Consider the following 17,106-nt stretch of genomic DNA (forward strand, 5'->3'; position numbering starts at 1 on the left):
TTTTATAGAATTTTGGCTCAATTATAGAATCTCTATACATTACTCTGTAGAAGATATATCTAAAATTTATAAAATTCTGTAGAACTCTGATCTAGTTTATAGAATATTGGGCTGTAAATCTAAAGAAGTTTCATATTTATTTTTTAATACATAGAATTCTATAAGACAATTTCATAAGAGACAAAGAACTGCATTCACATTATGAGTGTATCAGAGTACACCAACTGCACAAATGCCCCCCCCCTCCCCCAAAAAAAGACAGTCCTGATAGGCTCACAACATTTATCAATTTGCCATCAAGTGATCTAAAAACAAATATTTTCATCCAAGGTTCTTTAATATACTAAAGGTTCTGGCAGGAACGGAAAATGGTTCCCATCAGTGTTATTTAACTGACTCATATGTCTGATGTAATTTATTTAACATAACTAAGTGAATTTCCCCATGCTTGACTCTGAAGGAAAACAAATATGTGTATTGTGTCATAAATATGTGTAACCAGGAACTTGTCACTACCTGGTAGTGACAAGATACATCGGTTGACGCATCTGTCTTAAATAACATAATGGAAATACTGGGTATATACTTTCCTATTAAGTATTTTGTCAAAGCAAATGTTTATTTTATATTCAGAATTCGTACAAATGCTAAAATAATTGTAAACATCCTTTTCTTAAAGGAAAACATTAGAAATGAAAAATGATATTTCAGTTAATGAAACTAAATATTGTAAAATGCGGTATTTTTAAATATTTTTACATTGTATTGCCTGCACTTAATAAATCTTGTTGAATAGAATACATGAAGGCAGAATTTCAAAAACCATAGTAATAACATAATCAAAAAGTATTTTCCCATATGTTTTCATTGCTCACGCATTTTTTTTTAACACAAATGAATTTTCATACTCTGTGAGCAATATATGATCGTGATTTTCAGTTTAAATTACATATCTCAAGTAAAAAAATATATAAAATGATTTGAATCACCAAATTAATATAAAATTCTACAAATTTCTTTACCACGTCAGTATACTTTTTAAATAGATTTATCACATTCTTTTTAATGTGAAAAGTCACTTATATTGATTCACTTCAGATGTCAGCAGAAGTACATATTTTCAGTATAATCTAAAAGTACTCTTTCCCTAATTCTTAATTTCAATTAAGCCTGCGTATAAATTAAATATTTTTAATAATTACTGTAGTTATATCACCTTGTTTCTTAAAATGCTTTTGTTATACTCGAATAGTGTTCAGTACTTAAATATTTTTCTTTCTGTTAAAATTAAAAACAAATTATATGGAATAAAAATTAAAAACATATGCAGCAGTTAAATAACACTGAAGAGACGCTATTTGTATTCCAACACAATACACATATTTGTTTTCCTTCAGAGTCAAGCATGGGGAAATTCACTTAGTTACATTAATTAAATTACATCAGACATATGATTCAGTTAAATAACACTGATGGGAATATGTCATTCACTGATTCGATATTTTAGCGTGGTCGAGAAACTGTTCTTTCCTCAGGGTGAAGCATATATCAGTTTACTTTGTATGCAATACTTAACCCAAACATTGCTTCAATATATAGAATTACTTCTGGGATGTAAAGAAAGTAACCAAAACACATAGGCTTGTGATTGAAGTTGTATAAGCGAATTTAATAATTAGCTACTCATTTAGGTAGTCAATATTTGTAAACGTGACACTGAGTTTAAATATCTCATTGTGATATAAGTCTCATTCACAAAATGAAGCTTATGATAAAAAGTGGTTTAAGATGAGAAAAAAAAATTAATTTAAATGTAAAATATTAGTAAAATGACCTATAAATGTACAATTACATATACTAATCTACTCGATCACAGTTATGTATAAAAACTACATAAATTCATTAAAAAAATAAGCATACAGCAGTGTACTAACTAGCAGTCCAGCTACTGCTGTCTCTGGTTGTAATGATTAACTCAAATGTGTCACTGGGTGTAAACTGAATTTCACAGTCTATCTTATCAGTTTATAGCCTTTTCTTTTTTGGGGAAAGGGAAGCTGAATTTTCCAATGCTCGTTTCCTTGTTTCGCGAGCCTGACATCTGCTTGCTGTATCTCTTTTTAGCATAAATTTGGATGAATCATTCATGTCAGAAATATTTCTCTCCAGACTAACTTATGTTTTCTGAAGTACAACATATATAATGTATTGGTGAGTTATTTTCACACGATGATGATGTAAGATGTAAAGTGAGAACAGCATTGGCTTGCAGCACCTTTTTAGAAGTTGAACCAGGCAATTCTGCATTTAGATTCCATACGTAGTCATCAGGTATAAAATGACAGCACATATTCTTGCATTTTTGATGTTGGAATGATCTGCTTTTTTTGCAGTGAACAATCTATAACTTATGAAGTTCTGGATTACTTGGAAAACAATGATATGTGATACCCTGACTTCTAGTTTTCCTTCTAAATTCTGACATAATGATACAGCATAATTTGCAATTTCTGACCAGGTATAATAGCAAATCAACAACACAAATCAAATGAAACTGTTGATGCAACAAATGTAATCATACGCCAAGAACTAACGACTGTCACTCACATGATGTCATGCACATGCGGCATAATTTTCTCCCGGCACTACGCATCGCTCTTGGGCCACCCCTGGTTTTCATCATATACATTCATCATTTAACATTCATTATCTTGATCTGGCATGGCATGGCTTACAGCTTTGAGAATTTCAATTCATGCTAAAAAATCAAGTGTTTTTATTTTGCAAAGCTCATTCACTCAATTTACCATCTATTCTCCCACATTCTTTGAAGAAGAAATGCGTGAAGAAAGTGACACAGAGGTCTTTGTTTCCCGCATCATCGGCGGTGAGGATGGGCTCGGATCTTCGGATGCCTTCATGGAGGATTCTGCAAGAGAAACCTCACCATCGCTCTCTATTTGCCACCCGGAGCTCAACACGCTCTCTCAAATCGAACCACGGACCTATCAACACTGATGGGATTCTTTTTATTTTTTTTTTATAATTGTTGCTTTCATTTGTGGTGAAAAAGTGACAACAGATGTTGATCAATATACAGGGTAGGCGTGATTTCATTCAGGACTTGAACTTGGCCGCATGCTAATATAATCATCCTCATTAGCCGAATTCAATTAGAAGATTAAGGCAGTCATGCCACTCCAAGGTTTGTTTCATTAATGAGTACTTCAAAGCTTGAAACTGGTATTGTGTGTACTGTTGGTCTGATACTCCAAATATATATTAGTGTGGATCTGCAAGTACTTGTATAGCAAATTAAAAAGTATATATATAAATTAATAAATCTACATACAATTTGCACCACTTAACAAAAATGGAAAAATATTACTTTAATAAATTCTATTCAATTTACAGTGGTTCACTCACTGTACACTCACTCGTACACATTTCTGCATATGGAAATTAAGGACTTTTAAGGAGCTTAATTTTTGATGCAAAATTTGGAGCAATGAAATAAATTCAATTAAATATATTATTCTATGCTTGAATTTCACTTTTGTAATACCATCTTAAAAATAAAATAAATCCCTTAGTAATATGCATCATTAGTAAACATGAATTAATTAACATAAGTATTAAAATAAACTTTATGCAATTTATCAAGTAGCATTAAATATCTTACACTTATAATAGTTGGACATATTTGAAAGAAGATAAGCGACATTTATGTTTTAGTAATAGTTAGCTTTATGTTGATTTTTTATGTCTCAATTTGTCACAGACTTTCAGTCTAACGGTTTATAAATAGCAGGTACATTTTATGGCAACCGGCATAGGTTAAAATGGTTGTCCCACTCCTGCTTGTCTAGAGAGAGAATTAGAACAAACCTGAAAGGTGATGTAGGCACAGTTGGGAAGTGTTGAAAGTTACTCAGGCTCTGTTTGATGAAATTAGTGTCATAGCTTGGTGTAGAGTTCCAGGGGTTGTAACCCAGTTAATATACTTTAAGGCTCCAATAAGAAATTAAAGCATCAGAGGTGATAAGTTGTTTTGTATTATTTTAAGTCCCACTAGATGCAAATAAAAAGTTTTACTTGAATTTTTACATTTATGTGTTTTATCTTGTGACCACAGTGAGTATTAATGAGAGGCAATAACTCACTTTAATATGTAGAGATAATTTTTCAGGATAAGCAGTTAGCTATAAAAAATTAAATTAGGTAATTAGGTAACCTTAGTCATTATGGATTTACATGGCCACTATTAAAATTTTTTTTAACAATATTTGTCCTATTAAAATCAAAATCAAACTAAATTTCACAGTTTAAAATACATGCAATTTATGACATTTATTCTTAAATGATATTAGGATAATAACACATTAAAAGCTGCAAAACATAAATGTTTTGTAACAACAACACTTAATATTTATTCGTCATTTTAATTTGAAGCCTTCCCAAACATTTTGGCTAGTTTATATCGATTTCCTTCTCTTTAAGTATCTTTTCTAACAATTAGAGATTTGTCTCAATATGCAAGCTAACACTCTTGCTAGCTTCTGTGTGCTTTATCTCCTAATTTGTCAACCTCTCCAAAATGTACCTATGAGGGTTTGCTTGATCTGGTAAAGTTAAATAGTCCCAAACCCCCAACAAACGTAAAGCAAATTATCGCTATGTCTGAAAGTAGCTACAATATCAGACAAAGGTTTAAAGAAGCCTCTTATTTAAAAAAGAACTTAGAACATAAAGGCATGTTCTGACGTTAACAAAATTAATTACAGCTTATGGTGACTTAAATAAATAAGAACAGTCAAATTCAAACTAAAAATGTGGACTAGAGGCAAAAGATTATACAATTTAATTTTAATTTAATCTCGCTCAGTAACTCTATCATATGAGGAAATGAGAAATTTTAATAAAGGCTGACATCATAAACAATTGGGTAATTTACATAGTAACTACACATATGTTTGAAAAATAATTTTTATTCTTACCTCAACATGTTTCCTTTTCATTTTAGAATTTTTGGATTTAATTAAGGATTTCTGTTGTTCTAAAAAACACTAAATGCATTTAGAATGTATATAAAAAGAGGCTGATTTTATTTATTTAGTAATATGAACATATAGTAAAGGCTGGTTACAGAACTGGTATGGCAGATTTTTAGAATTTAGTGACACACTGAACAACAAAATCCAGAAATGGCAAAACTTTTAGAATTTAGAGCAGGCACTGAAAGCAGAATTTAGGATACACAGAGATTGCATAAGGTGGGAAAATGCCTGTCAGCTCTGTGTATGATGCATTAAGACATATTTAGATGAATCTTTTAAATAAGTTTTCAATTTCTTTATTAATAAAAAATGTGATATGATTAGAAGCATTTTTGATATTTTCCATGCTTGAGTCTAGTGCAAAGTAGAGAAAATAAAGGAAAGATAAACATGTTAAGAAATAGATTCTAGTATCAGAAGTAAAACATTCAAATATTAGGTTTTCATTGTTCTTCCAAACATTCTCCAAAAAGTAAGAAATTCATCGCAAACTTTCTGTAAAATACATCCATTACGTGTTGATATCATGGAGACATTTTTCATTTTGTCACATATTTCTCAAATCTAGAATTGTGGGTCTATAAATCTTGCTTTCAAATCCTTCTAAACTTTCCAAGCTGCAATGTTTAAAATACTAAAGAAAAATTATCCCTACCAATTCTGTAACAGCAAAAAGCCAAAAATATTTTTTTGGGGACAAAAAAAAAAAAAAAAAAAAAAAAAAAGGAGGAGGGGAAAAAGTGTAAAATTAATTTTAGAGAAAACTGATGCATTTTTTGAGAATTTTGATTATTCTGAGTTAATTACATAGGAAAAACGCTTACTATGAAAAAATTAAAAAGAAGACTTTTAATTAATTACACAGCTAATTTTGCTTTTGCTAAGAGCTGTCTCATAAATTATGCTTTATAGCATTATACCTTGTTTATTTTTCAGATTCAAAATGTTGTATAATAAGTTGCCAAAATGAAACTTTATAATATGACAGTGAAAAATAAAAATGTTTTAGTTTAACGTTATTTTTTAAATATAATTCAATGTATTACCATTATTTTAATGAAATTTATCAATGTTATGATGGTTTAAAAAAATCGTCGATAAATTCTGAGATCTAGAAATGAAAAATATTTTACAGAAAATGTGCCAAAATGTTGACAAGTCGCCAAATTTAGAACCGTTTAATAAAAGAATTCACATCCCCAAAAGCAAAAAGTTGTTTAAGAGCTCTTTATTAGAAAAAATGGATTTCGAAATGCTTATGTTTCACTTCTTGCTTAGAAACTCGAGTATCTCATTATTTATATTAGAAATAGACACAAATTATAACCCATGAACCCTTTCAAAAGATAACCATATATGTCAGTGAATCACCATAAATATTCCTCTAAAATTCTAATTCACACTCAAAATGGCAGCAGTAAAAACAGACAGAAATTTCAGATGATTAAAATTAAGGACCTTCTGCTGATATTGGCCAAAATTAAGGACTTTTAAGGACCAAAAATTGATTCCAAAAATTTTAAAGATTGTACAGACCCTGTCACTGCATAAAATCTATGACAAAATAAATCGTCATTTCCAATACGGCCAAGGTAAAATAAATTAATTCACTATATAATGTAAACTGTAAATGTATTCATTGTTAGTAGTAATACACACATTTCATTGTCGATAATTTTATAAAGTTACTAATTTTTCTTGTCGAAAACATGAGAAACATAAATATTCTCACCTTGCTGTCAGAGTACCGACTGTTACCCGAACAGAGGTAACCACGACTGGCATCTTCTCCGCTGATTAGAAGGTTTAACAAAACACTATCAGAGGCAAAACCTTGAGGGCCTGCAAAAATGTCAATCATTTGTTAAAATTTGTTGCATATAATTGGAATTCAATATATAAATACATTATTTAAAATGATCATTTCAACTCAAGTCTAAATTTCCAAGCACCAAGGAACACTGCCATAAGATTTGAAATAAGAAAAATAAAACTTTTTTTAAAAATAAATAAAAATTCTGCTGTATCTATAGTTATCTCCATGAGATTTAAATATGCTGTTCTACTTTAATATATTTTAGATGCTTAAAATTGTTTTTAAAACTAAATTAATTTTAAAACATGCAAAAAGAAATTATTTTAATTTTTTTCAATGCCAAAGTTTACTATGTTTAGAGGACAGTTTACACCTCTCTGAGATACCCGCAGCGAGTCTCTTATTACGACTTGTTTGACAATGTAAACACTCACTTCGTAGAAATGTAGGGGAAATGAGTCAGCGATTCCATTTCTACTTTGAACCAACTGAAAATCTATCTGGGCAGTAACTCTGCGTAGTGTTTGCAGATTAGGCGTGCCCAATTTTTCCGTCATGTTGAAAATGCTGAGATGCAGCAATAATCTAACCATGGCATTTTTTAATGCATAATGCATCTTGTGAAGTATTATGGGCTACTTCTCTACCTGAATAGTATGGCCATTGTTTACTAATACCTAAATATAACGGGGCCCACCAGCGGCCGAGCGGTAAAGACTGGTAGTTCGGTCCGAGGTTCGAATCCCGTGAACGGGCTGGCTGCATGGGTGTTTTCATGGTTTTCCCCCATGTGTAACGTGTATACGAGCCAGTTTCCCTTAGAAAGTCCTCCACGAAGGCATCCCTTCCTTTAGGCAGATAGCCCTCGTGTGCTTTGCCGTAATTGAATAATCCAATCCAATCCTAAATATAACGTGGATATAACTACTCATCAGAATGAATATAGGTTTCTGATATTGTAGAAAAAGCATACAAGAAAATTAAATTAGGATATCGGATTCAAAATATTTATTTCTGAATTTTCTTTAATCAAAACACAATTAAAAAAACTAAATTTTAAAAAAAGATACCTTCATTTATAAAATATCATGTTCTTCGCATTTAAACAATAAAATTCAGTTCAATAGCAATAGCGCAAAATGGTTTTAAATTGAGCATAAACCCTGCTGGTAAGCGGAGAGTTAGTCCATGCGGAGTCCATCGAGTTGATAATCAGTCAGTGAGTGCCGAGTTGGTCGTCGAGTGCACCGAAAGAGTCTCTTAGTGTATCGCAGTTAGTGCATCATTGAGTTTTGGTCTTAGAGTGTGTTAAGCTCCGGAAACGACTGGAGTTGGGAACTGTACTCTAGTGCATCATCAGTTTAGCGTGGAGAGTCTCGAGAGTACATGGAGTTCCGAGAACGACCCAGCAGAGTTGAGCGCTGTACTCTAGTGCTTTACCGTGAAGCTGTCTTCACCGCTATAGCTGTGTCACTGATTGATTCAGCGTGCTTGTAGTAGTTCTTTGACGAATATAAAAACGTGATTTTGGAGCTGTCTTGAGAATACTGGCCAACATAAATGTGTTTCAATACTTCATTAAGTAGTGTCGTTGTTATTCACTCCAAATCCGCATGAACTCGTAACGTATGAATGTAAATTAAGAAAAAAATAACGTAACAATATGTTATTCGACCACCCAATAAAACACAGTTTTCAATTAAGGAAGCACTATGTGCATTTTAATTTTGATGGCAAAACATCTTGAAAGAACTTTTTTTTTCTGAATAAGTGGAGTGACCATTTCCAATGAAGTTTGAAATTATCCTTCACCCATTCTAATGAAGATTTTTTAACTTTGGATATTCTCACCCCAAAGTTCATTTAAAAGTTGATTTAATACTCCCAATTCACAATACCCAGGTCTCATATTGATTTCTTTTTTTCCTTCATTGGTATCTATTTTGCAAAAAAATGGAGGTGAGTTTCAGCTTGGCTCTGATCAATATAAATAATTTATCAGATTACAGATCCGTTCACTTACATCGAAACGCCGAAACGAGGAGCTCGTGGAAAGACACTCGAAGAAACATAAACTTGCCTTAAGATTTTATTTTGCCACTCAATTTATGTGAAGTCACCCTCTTAAAATTTTTAGTGATTTAAATTCAGGATACAATACCAATACAATATTGTAAGCCTTTAGGGCAAAGTAGATTTTTATAGACTAAAAATAAAAAGAATTTAATATGAAAGCAAAATAAAATAATCTGTTTGCATACAACTACTTTAAAATATACTGAACCACACTCAATGCTTTTCCTTTTCCTTAATAACACCTAACATGATTAGAAAAACCTATGAAATTCAAGGTTATTTATACATATGTACATTTTTTATTGTCTATATATACATAAATTAACAAAAAATCATTTTTGTTAAAACTTACAAATTATATATGCTTTTCCTATCAAGAGTATATTTGAAAAAATTATACTCATTATACTAGGAATCGTGCACATAGACTGAAGTGTTTGCGCATTTGTACTTGATTACCAATAAAATACAGTCAAAAGTCTTTAATCTGGACTCACAGGGACTTCGGCGATTCCGGATTATAGATCATCAGTTTAAATCTCGTAAGATGGCATGTAAAGCATACATTATGCATAGTCAAAATTAGAAAATTGCAACCAGAAAACTATTTGATGTGTATTCGTGATATTTATAATGATGAGGAATTTGATTTAAATCATATTAAAGACAGAGTACATCGAGATGAAATACTACATTTAGTAAGGAATTATAAGCCAAATAAAATAAAAACATCTGCCCTGAAGATAAGGATAGTGCTGACAGATCAACTTCCAGTTCATTGCTCGCCGCTATGTCCCCTCCCCATGCAGAGCAGCGTGAAATTGATAAACAGATTTCGGAATGGTTAGAGAAACAAAGGATATGCCTTTATCCATTTTTTGCAGCAATTCCACTTTTTGTTTGATGGACATCGAAACATACTTTTGCTTTGTAGATTCTTTGGCAGCTCCAGAAACGGAAATTCTTTTTGACATAATCGAAAGTTCAAGCTTACTTTTATAAAATTGCTCTAACAGTCTGTAAAAAATAAGCAGGATCCAATTAGAAGATTAAGGAACAACGCAATCTGCAACATTAACTCAAATAGATTATTAGATAATTTTAGCTTAGTTTATACCGTCCATTATACATTAAACGTGCATACGTCAACGTATTATGTGCGTGCGTAAATGAATATGTGCATGCATCAATGCATAATGCGTTGACGCATGTGCAGAAAGTTTGTAGCTTTGAGGTCCGGATTATAGATCATTCCAGATTAAAGACTTTTGACTGTACAAGCTTATAGGAAAAAATAACTTAAGTGAGGATCACTTTTATGCATATTATGAAAAAATACTGGCAAGCTTCAGTACTGTCCTGTTAGCAACTCATAACATTATTTGCAGAAATAAGAAATATTTCTAGATTAATGAATGTTTTTGTATTATTTTTAAATCAGGATTCTAAAGTAGTAAAATAAATGAGAATAAATAAAATATTTCTAACATTTCAAAACTTATAAATTTTTCATGTGAAAATTCTTAAGCCATGAAATAAAATTATAAATTAAAAGAATGTGTTGCACACTAGTAAATAACAAAAGAATATCAAAGAGTGGCATTTAAGAGGAAAAAGATCAATCATGATTTATTCCAATTTATTTTTTTAAAAAAAAGTGGGGAATTTCATTGAAATTCACTAATTTGGAAATTACATATCTAATTTAATTTTTGTTGCACAGGAGTCAAACTTTTTTCTATTGTACTTTTTATAATGCATATAATTTTCCCTAAATATGCCACGTAAAAAATTAAGATTCCATAATTTTTCCAAAACCAATGTTTTAAAATTTGAAATTTCCAAAGCATGAATCTTTGCACATTGAAACTAGGACCAACAGCTGCAAAAATAAAGAGCCCATAAAGATAGATGGTTTGGGTTATTTAAATATGGCAAATACTTGAGGACTAACTGCATACAGAGAGGGATGACTTTTCTGAGCACTTCTCTATGGAGAACTGGCTTGTACACATGTTACACATGGAAAAAAAACTGTGAAAACTTCGATGCAGCCAGCCCGTCGACCAGGATTTGAACCCCAGACCGAACTACCAGTGTTCAGCAATTTTTAGCATTCAGCTGCTGGTGGGCTTAAGACTGGTGAAGACTTTTATGGGCAAGGTGCAAAGAAGCAACTTCTAATCTTTTTCATATTACATTTTTTAATAATCATGAGACATTTAATTTAAATTATTATTATTAAGACTCAAATAATGTGAAGTCAGTGGCTCGTACACAAATTCAAATTCAAACACACAAATATGTTTTTGAGTAAAGCTTAACTTCCTAACATTATGAATCTATATCATAAAGTAGGAAATCTGATATGAGATGACCTCTCCATTTTATTAATTTTGCAAAGTACATAATATTTGTTTGTACATTAAAAGCTTGACTATCTGGAAGGTTCAGCAGTTTGATGCAGATCTTGATGACTACAGAATTAAACTTCATATAAAGCCTTTCTAAATGAATTTTGCAACAGAAACAATGGTAATTCCACTAAAAAGTGTTAAAAGTTTATGTCAGTACCTGAGCAGATGAGTCCGTTGTCAACTTTCAGACGTTTCGGACTCTCTGTCGGCCCCAGGCGGGAAGGACTCGTTCGCTTTGGTGGAGGATCTGGAGGAGATGGAAATGGCTGTTTGTGCTCAATGGGTGATGTGGGTAGTTCTGACACAGACACTTGTACCTTAATCAGTCGGTCATTCACTTTAACTGTGGCAGTGTGAGAGCCGAAAGGAGGAGAATTCGATCGGCGGTCGCTCGCTGAGGGTTGGGCAGTGCGACGCTGGGATGCATTAGATTTGCTGTTTTGTTTCTTGACTGGTATGCTATCAAGCATGATGATGTGTCCACCATTTCCGTATCCCTTTGATGGGTTGAAGGGTCTCTGTTTCAGAGAACTGGATTTGTTGTTGTCTGCAGAGGACCCTGACCATCGTTTGTGCGAGTTACTTTCTCTCCGTGCCACTGCATTCTTTTCTTGTTTGCTTTGGGGTGTCTTCTTGACATCAGATTGCAACAACGCAGCAAGGCTGGAGTTAAGGTTTTCTGTTACAGGTTTTTGCTTTGGAGGTGAAATCCGTTGGGGCTCAATTTCTGGGAGCCTGTTAAAAAAAAATCCAGATTAGGTAAATCCTTAGAAAAGTGTTTTAACAGAGGCTGTAATAGCTCTGTAGATAAACAGATGAGCTTTTCTTTAAAATTTTATATGGCTTTCACAGAACAGAATTCTATAGGTAATGTTGCTTTGCAAAATCATATAGAAACCTTCAAAATATTTTACAAGTTTTTATAAACACATTTTCAGCTTTTATTATCCTACATAGGATAAAGAAAAGCAAAACTAAACACTTTATTCATAGGAGTTAAATAATTTTTTAATAGAAATTTTTGTCCTTTATTCTCTAGCTTAACATTTTTTAGCTCCTGAATTTATATAACATATAATGCAATCTTTTTATATAATACTGTTTACATACTCCAAAAATTAAATTTTCTAGATGTGAAAAATGAATTTACATCATAAAATTAATTGTAAGAATGAATTTATGCTGGTATTTTTTATAAAATTTTAATTCCTGAAAAGAATGCTTTTGATTATTGTACATGTTATAAAAGAAATGGTTTCTTAATTTTAATTAAACTTAATTAAAATGTATTTTTATTTAAATATGTTTAAAATTAAAACAACAATAAAATTTGTATTAGAAAAAATCTGAAAGTTTTTATCCTCCCCCAGTCCTGTAACAGATAATTTCAAAAATTAAATAATAATAATAATAATAAATATATATATATTTTTTTTTTTTTTTTTTTTTTTTTTTTTTTAAATTGAGAATTTTGTTGATTTTATAATGCTTTAAGCTTCTACACAATCTTTTATAGAAAAGTAAGGAAACTGATTAGATGATTCTGTACATATAATGTACGATTCTACACATAGGAGAAACTGTGTACAAATGTTTATATCTTCGCACAAAAATGCTACAGAACATCTACAGATATCTCTATAAAATTTCTATACATAACTGTATCTAAACTAGAATTTGAAATCTAATCTAGCTTATAGAAAACTGGGCCATAATTCTAAAGTGTTTTAACATAAAACTCTATAGTAAATTTTCATAAAGGAAATAATTTTACTTCCCTTTTTTTGGGTGTGTGCGTCGGCAAACAAATTTCCCAGTAAGAAACAACTCCGTTGCAGAGCTGGATTTAGACTTTATAAGGCCCTAAGCTATTTGAGATATGGGGCCCTTTATAAGTCTGTTATTTTAATACTATATTTATACTATTATTTTAATTTTTTGGCAGGCCCCCAAGAAAGTGGGAGCAAGCTACACAAGCTGTAAATCCTGCATCTCTCAGTTGTAATAATTTCTACCCAGAATCCACAATCACACAGTTCCAATTAAAACACTAACTTCTGAGCAAAATAAAAAAAAAAAAATGGCACAATATAAGAATGGAAGTTTCTATGTTTAGCTTCAAGGGTTAGGCACGTGCAAAATCTTAAAACATGCCAGAAATATAATACAATTTAAAAGTCAATAATATATTTTTACTACTAAACAGTTTATGATAATGACATTTTATTGTATATTTAATTTTATATCCTCAGTATTATTGTATTGCTCAATACCGATTTGTATAGCATTTGCATATGTTATGTACATTTAATTTGATATATATTTTATTGATATTTCATTTGCTATCCTCAGTATTATTGTATTTGCTCAATACTACTTTGTATAATATTTGTATATGTTATGTTCCAGATATTACGCTATTTTGAATAAGACAGCTTTTTCATCATTTACACTAAATTGTACGTAGTGCATTATGGATAAACAAATCATTGCTTTTAGCTGATTTTTTTCCCAAAATTAGAAAAATCATTCATAATTAAATTGACTTACTTTAAAAATTATCAAAGTCTTCTAACAAAATAATATTTTTATTGGACCCTTCAAATCAACTATTTTTTAACATAAAATTAAAGGTAATTTGTAAAATTTTTATGTATGACTGTACACAGAAATTATGACCACAAGAAGCAGAATTATAGTTTTGGGAAATATTAACTTCAAATCACCTTCAAATTCTCTAAATGCATACTGTTTTCTCAATATTAATAAAGAAATACACAAATATGTTTACTAGTTGCATAATTATATATTTAAACAGTAACGCTTACATTAGCACCATAATTTTAATTGAAAGGATGAAAATTAATAAGGCTTTCTGCCTTTGTGAAAGACTTTTTAAGTGAAACTCATGAAAAGTAGTAGAGAAAACCATGAAAACCCCACACAGCCAAGTGCAATCAACAGAAACCAACCTCTAAATTTCAGGCCGCGGGACAAAAATAAAATAAAATAAAAACGTAGTCAGCCTGCATGCACTTTGAGACGACAAGGTTAAATGTCCATGCTCAATAGCATTAATCCAGGGGGCAGGGCCCTTTTGGATTAGTGCTCTTGAGTAAATATATTAGAGGGGAAAAACTGTTTTTAAAAGATGAAAAAAATAAACACATTAAAATAGATAAATAAATCATGATCTTAATAATATTATCTGATTTTACTTATTTATGATGGAATAAGCATGGATTTTGAGATATACATGTTAAAAAAACTATATTTTATTGTTAGCACCAACATTACTTATCAGATGTATTAGCTTGGATTTAATTTTTAAAAAGTACTTTATTATTCTTTCAATAGTTGTGGTTATAACCAATTTGATATTCATACCTCTCTTGAGGAAGTTTTTTAGGAGCAGGTTCTTGTGGTCCCCACATCACAGAACTTGACGGGCTGATCAGAGGAAAGTCATCGTCCATGTTCATAGAAATGTATGGAGCTCTGAAATCTAGATTCTCCTACAAAACAGAAGGAAACACAATATTACTCGGAATGCTTATCAAAGATAAATAAAAATAAACATTTTCTGATAAAGAACAATTGTTTAAAAATTTTCATTTTTCACCACTTGAAAAGTGTTTCCGACATTTTATGTTTTGATAACTTCATTCTAAAGATTAAAAGATGTTAGCCACATCACACTACATCACCAGTTCTCAAACTGTAGTACATTATTAAGATTTCTAGTGGTACAATTTTTACAGAAAAAAAGTTGAATGTTCAAAATGAACGTACAATTGCTTCACTTTTAACATTTTGTTTTAATCTTTTTTATTCAGGAACACATATATTTTTCAAGTTTTTACCTTTTACGGCTCTAGCTTTAATATGTTGAAATAACGACTTTTCCAAGAGCTTCAAACAGTTCCCAGTTCGGTTTTTCCCCATCCTCTCCCTTTGATAGCTAAACGGGGTTCAGACTAACGTTGCATTGTTGTGCTATTAATCAACAATAAATAAACCTGACACATCTAAACTGATTTCAATAAAACAGGCTCATTTGTCGCATTAATCAATCTTACAGTGCTACAAAGCAAACATAATACCTCACTGACATTTAACCTAACATTTTTACAGTCCCAAGAATCTCATCTTATACACTCATCTTAAATTTGACATGTGTTCAACATTTAGTTTGTCTACTTGACAGTGTTTCATATGATTATAATTCTATTTTTTTTCTTTGTTTAGGATTAAGTCATTTATACTTGTTAATATTATGAGTATAGTTAAATAACATTGTTCAGGTGCACTACTGCATTTTATATTCTTGGCTGGCTTATTTTAATAATTTATTTTACACCTTAACCAGAAAACTTGGTAAGTATGTTTAATCATGTGCTTCAATTAAATGAAAACTAACTAAATTTTACAACATTCACCATTTCTTTAAACCTTGTAATATCTAAAATGCCAAAAAGATAGAATGTATATATTTTTTATATGTATCTTGTCAATGCTGGCCCTATGACTCAGGTGTCTTCTTTGCTTTATACAATATTATTTGCTTAATATATGTATTATTACTCACTATTTACCACACTTGTTATATATATACTTGTTTATACTTTATTGTAATGTAAAAGTTTCATTTAATGAATATAATTAAATAATATAAATTTTAAGGGTTTTATTATTTGATCTGTTACACTCCACTTAAGATGCATTGATTTTCAATAGTGAAATGCTTTTATCGTGGTACGCATATTTTTGTTTCATATTTATGTGGTACAAAATTTGAAAAGTTTGAGAACCCCTGCACTACATAATTTTAAAAAAAGATTATGATACTAATATATGTGGCTCACATTGTGACAAACGGTTATTTTATTTTTGAAATGTAAGTTTAATTTGAAACAGAAAATATATTTTCTATCAATCAGCCAATTTTACTTTTTAAATTACAATTTGGGCATAATAATTTAAAGCAATTTCAAACCAATCAAAGTATTTTAATTGACAAAATAAGATAAAGCGGCAAATAATTCTGTTTCAGTGATTTTTTTCTAACATTGTGATACTGGCTGTTCCTTTTGCCAGTAGGGATGAGATATTGAAGCTGTGGAAAACACAAATACATTAGCTACATGATTCCTTGATGTTGCATCTGGAATCTTAACAAAAAGGCAAAACAAATGTGTGCAAATGTAATTTCATTACAGAAAAATAAAACATATCTGATGACCACTTCTCATCTAATGAATTAGCTAACTGAATAATTCAAGTCCAATATCTGTATTGATATCCATATTTCTTCACATTTGTGGCATGGGAAAATTTGAATTATTATAAATGCATGCAAAAATTCTGGTAAGTTCATTTTAAAATAAAATTTGCATCTTGAGTTGCAGTTCCTCTGCAATTCTTTTCATTCTATGTTCTGTAATTCAATCAAAAAAATTTACTAGTAATTTTTTTCCAAATTATCGCATTATTCCTTATTTGAATGAAATGTTTCATAGATTAGTATGGAATGCTTTGCTATGCTTTCTTGAATTTTCAATTTATTAATACAAAATTCATTCAATAGCTATAAATAAAGAGAAAAATCACAAGCCAGGAGAAAATACTTGGTTAGCTACCTGAAAAAAGGAGATGATAAAATAGTGCTCACTGTAACATAAAGTAGTTTTAAATACGAATATATTTTCCTGAATGGAAAAGAAAGAGCAATGGGGTTTTT

At 30.7% G+C, this 17,106-nt stretch overlaps 1 protein-coding gene across 2 annotated transcripts in view; it reads right to left on the reverse strand.

The window, feature by feature from the left end:
* Positions 1 to 17,106, reverse strand: part of LOC118184918 (hypoxia-inducible factor 1-alpha-like) — a 491,355-nt gene that overhangs the window by 11,342 nt on the left and 462,907 nt on the right. For both annotated transcript variants that reach the window (XM_035354661.2, XM_035354660.2), the window contains 3 exons: positions 14,754 to 14,881; positions 11,524 to 12,101; positions 6,790 to 6,899 (listed from right to left, as the gene is read on the reverse strand). In XM_035354661.2, coding sequence (XP_035210552.2) covers positions 6,790 to 6,899; positions 11,524 to 12,101; positions 14,754 to 14,881 — 816 coding nt within the window. The remainder of the gene's footprint in view (positions 1 to 6,789; positions 6,900 to 11,523; positions 12,102 to 14,753; positions 14,882 to 17,106) is intronic.

The sequence above is a fragment of the Stegodyphus dumicola genome, chromosome 2 (assembly GCF_044657685.1).
Source record: "Stegodyphus dumicola isolate Sdum_Otavi_A_Nest chromosome 2, ASM4465768v1".
Lineage (NCBI taxonomy): Eukaryota > Metazoa > Arthropoda > Arachnida > Araneae > Eresidae > Stegodyphus > Stegodyphus dumicola.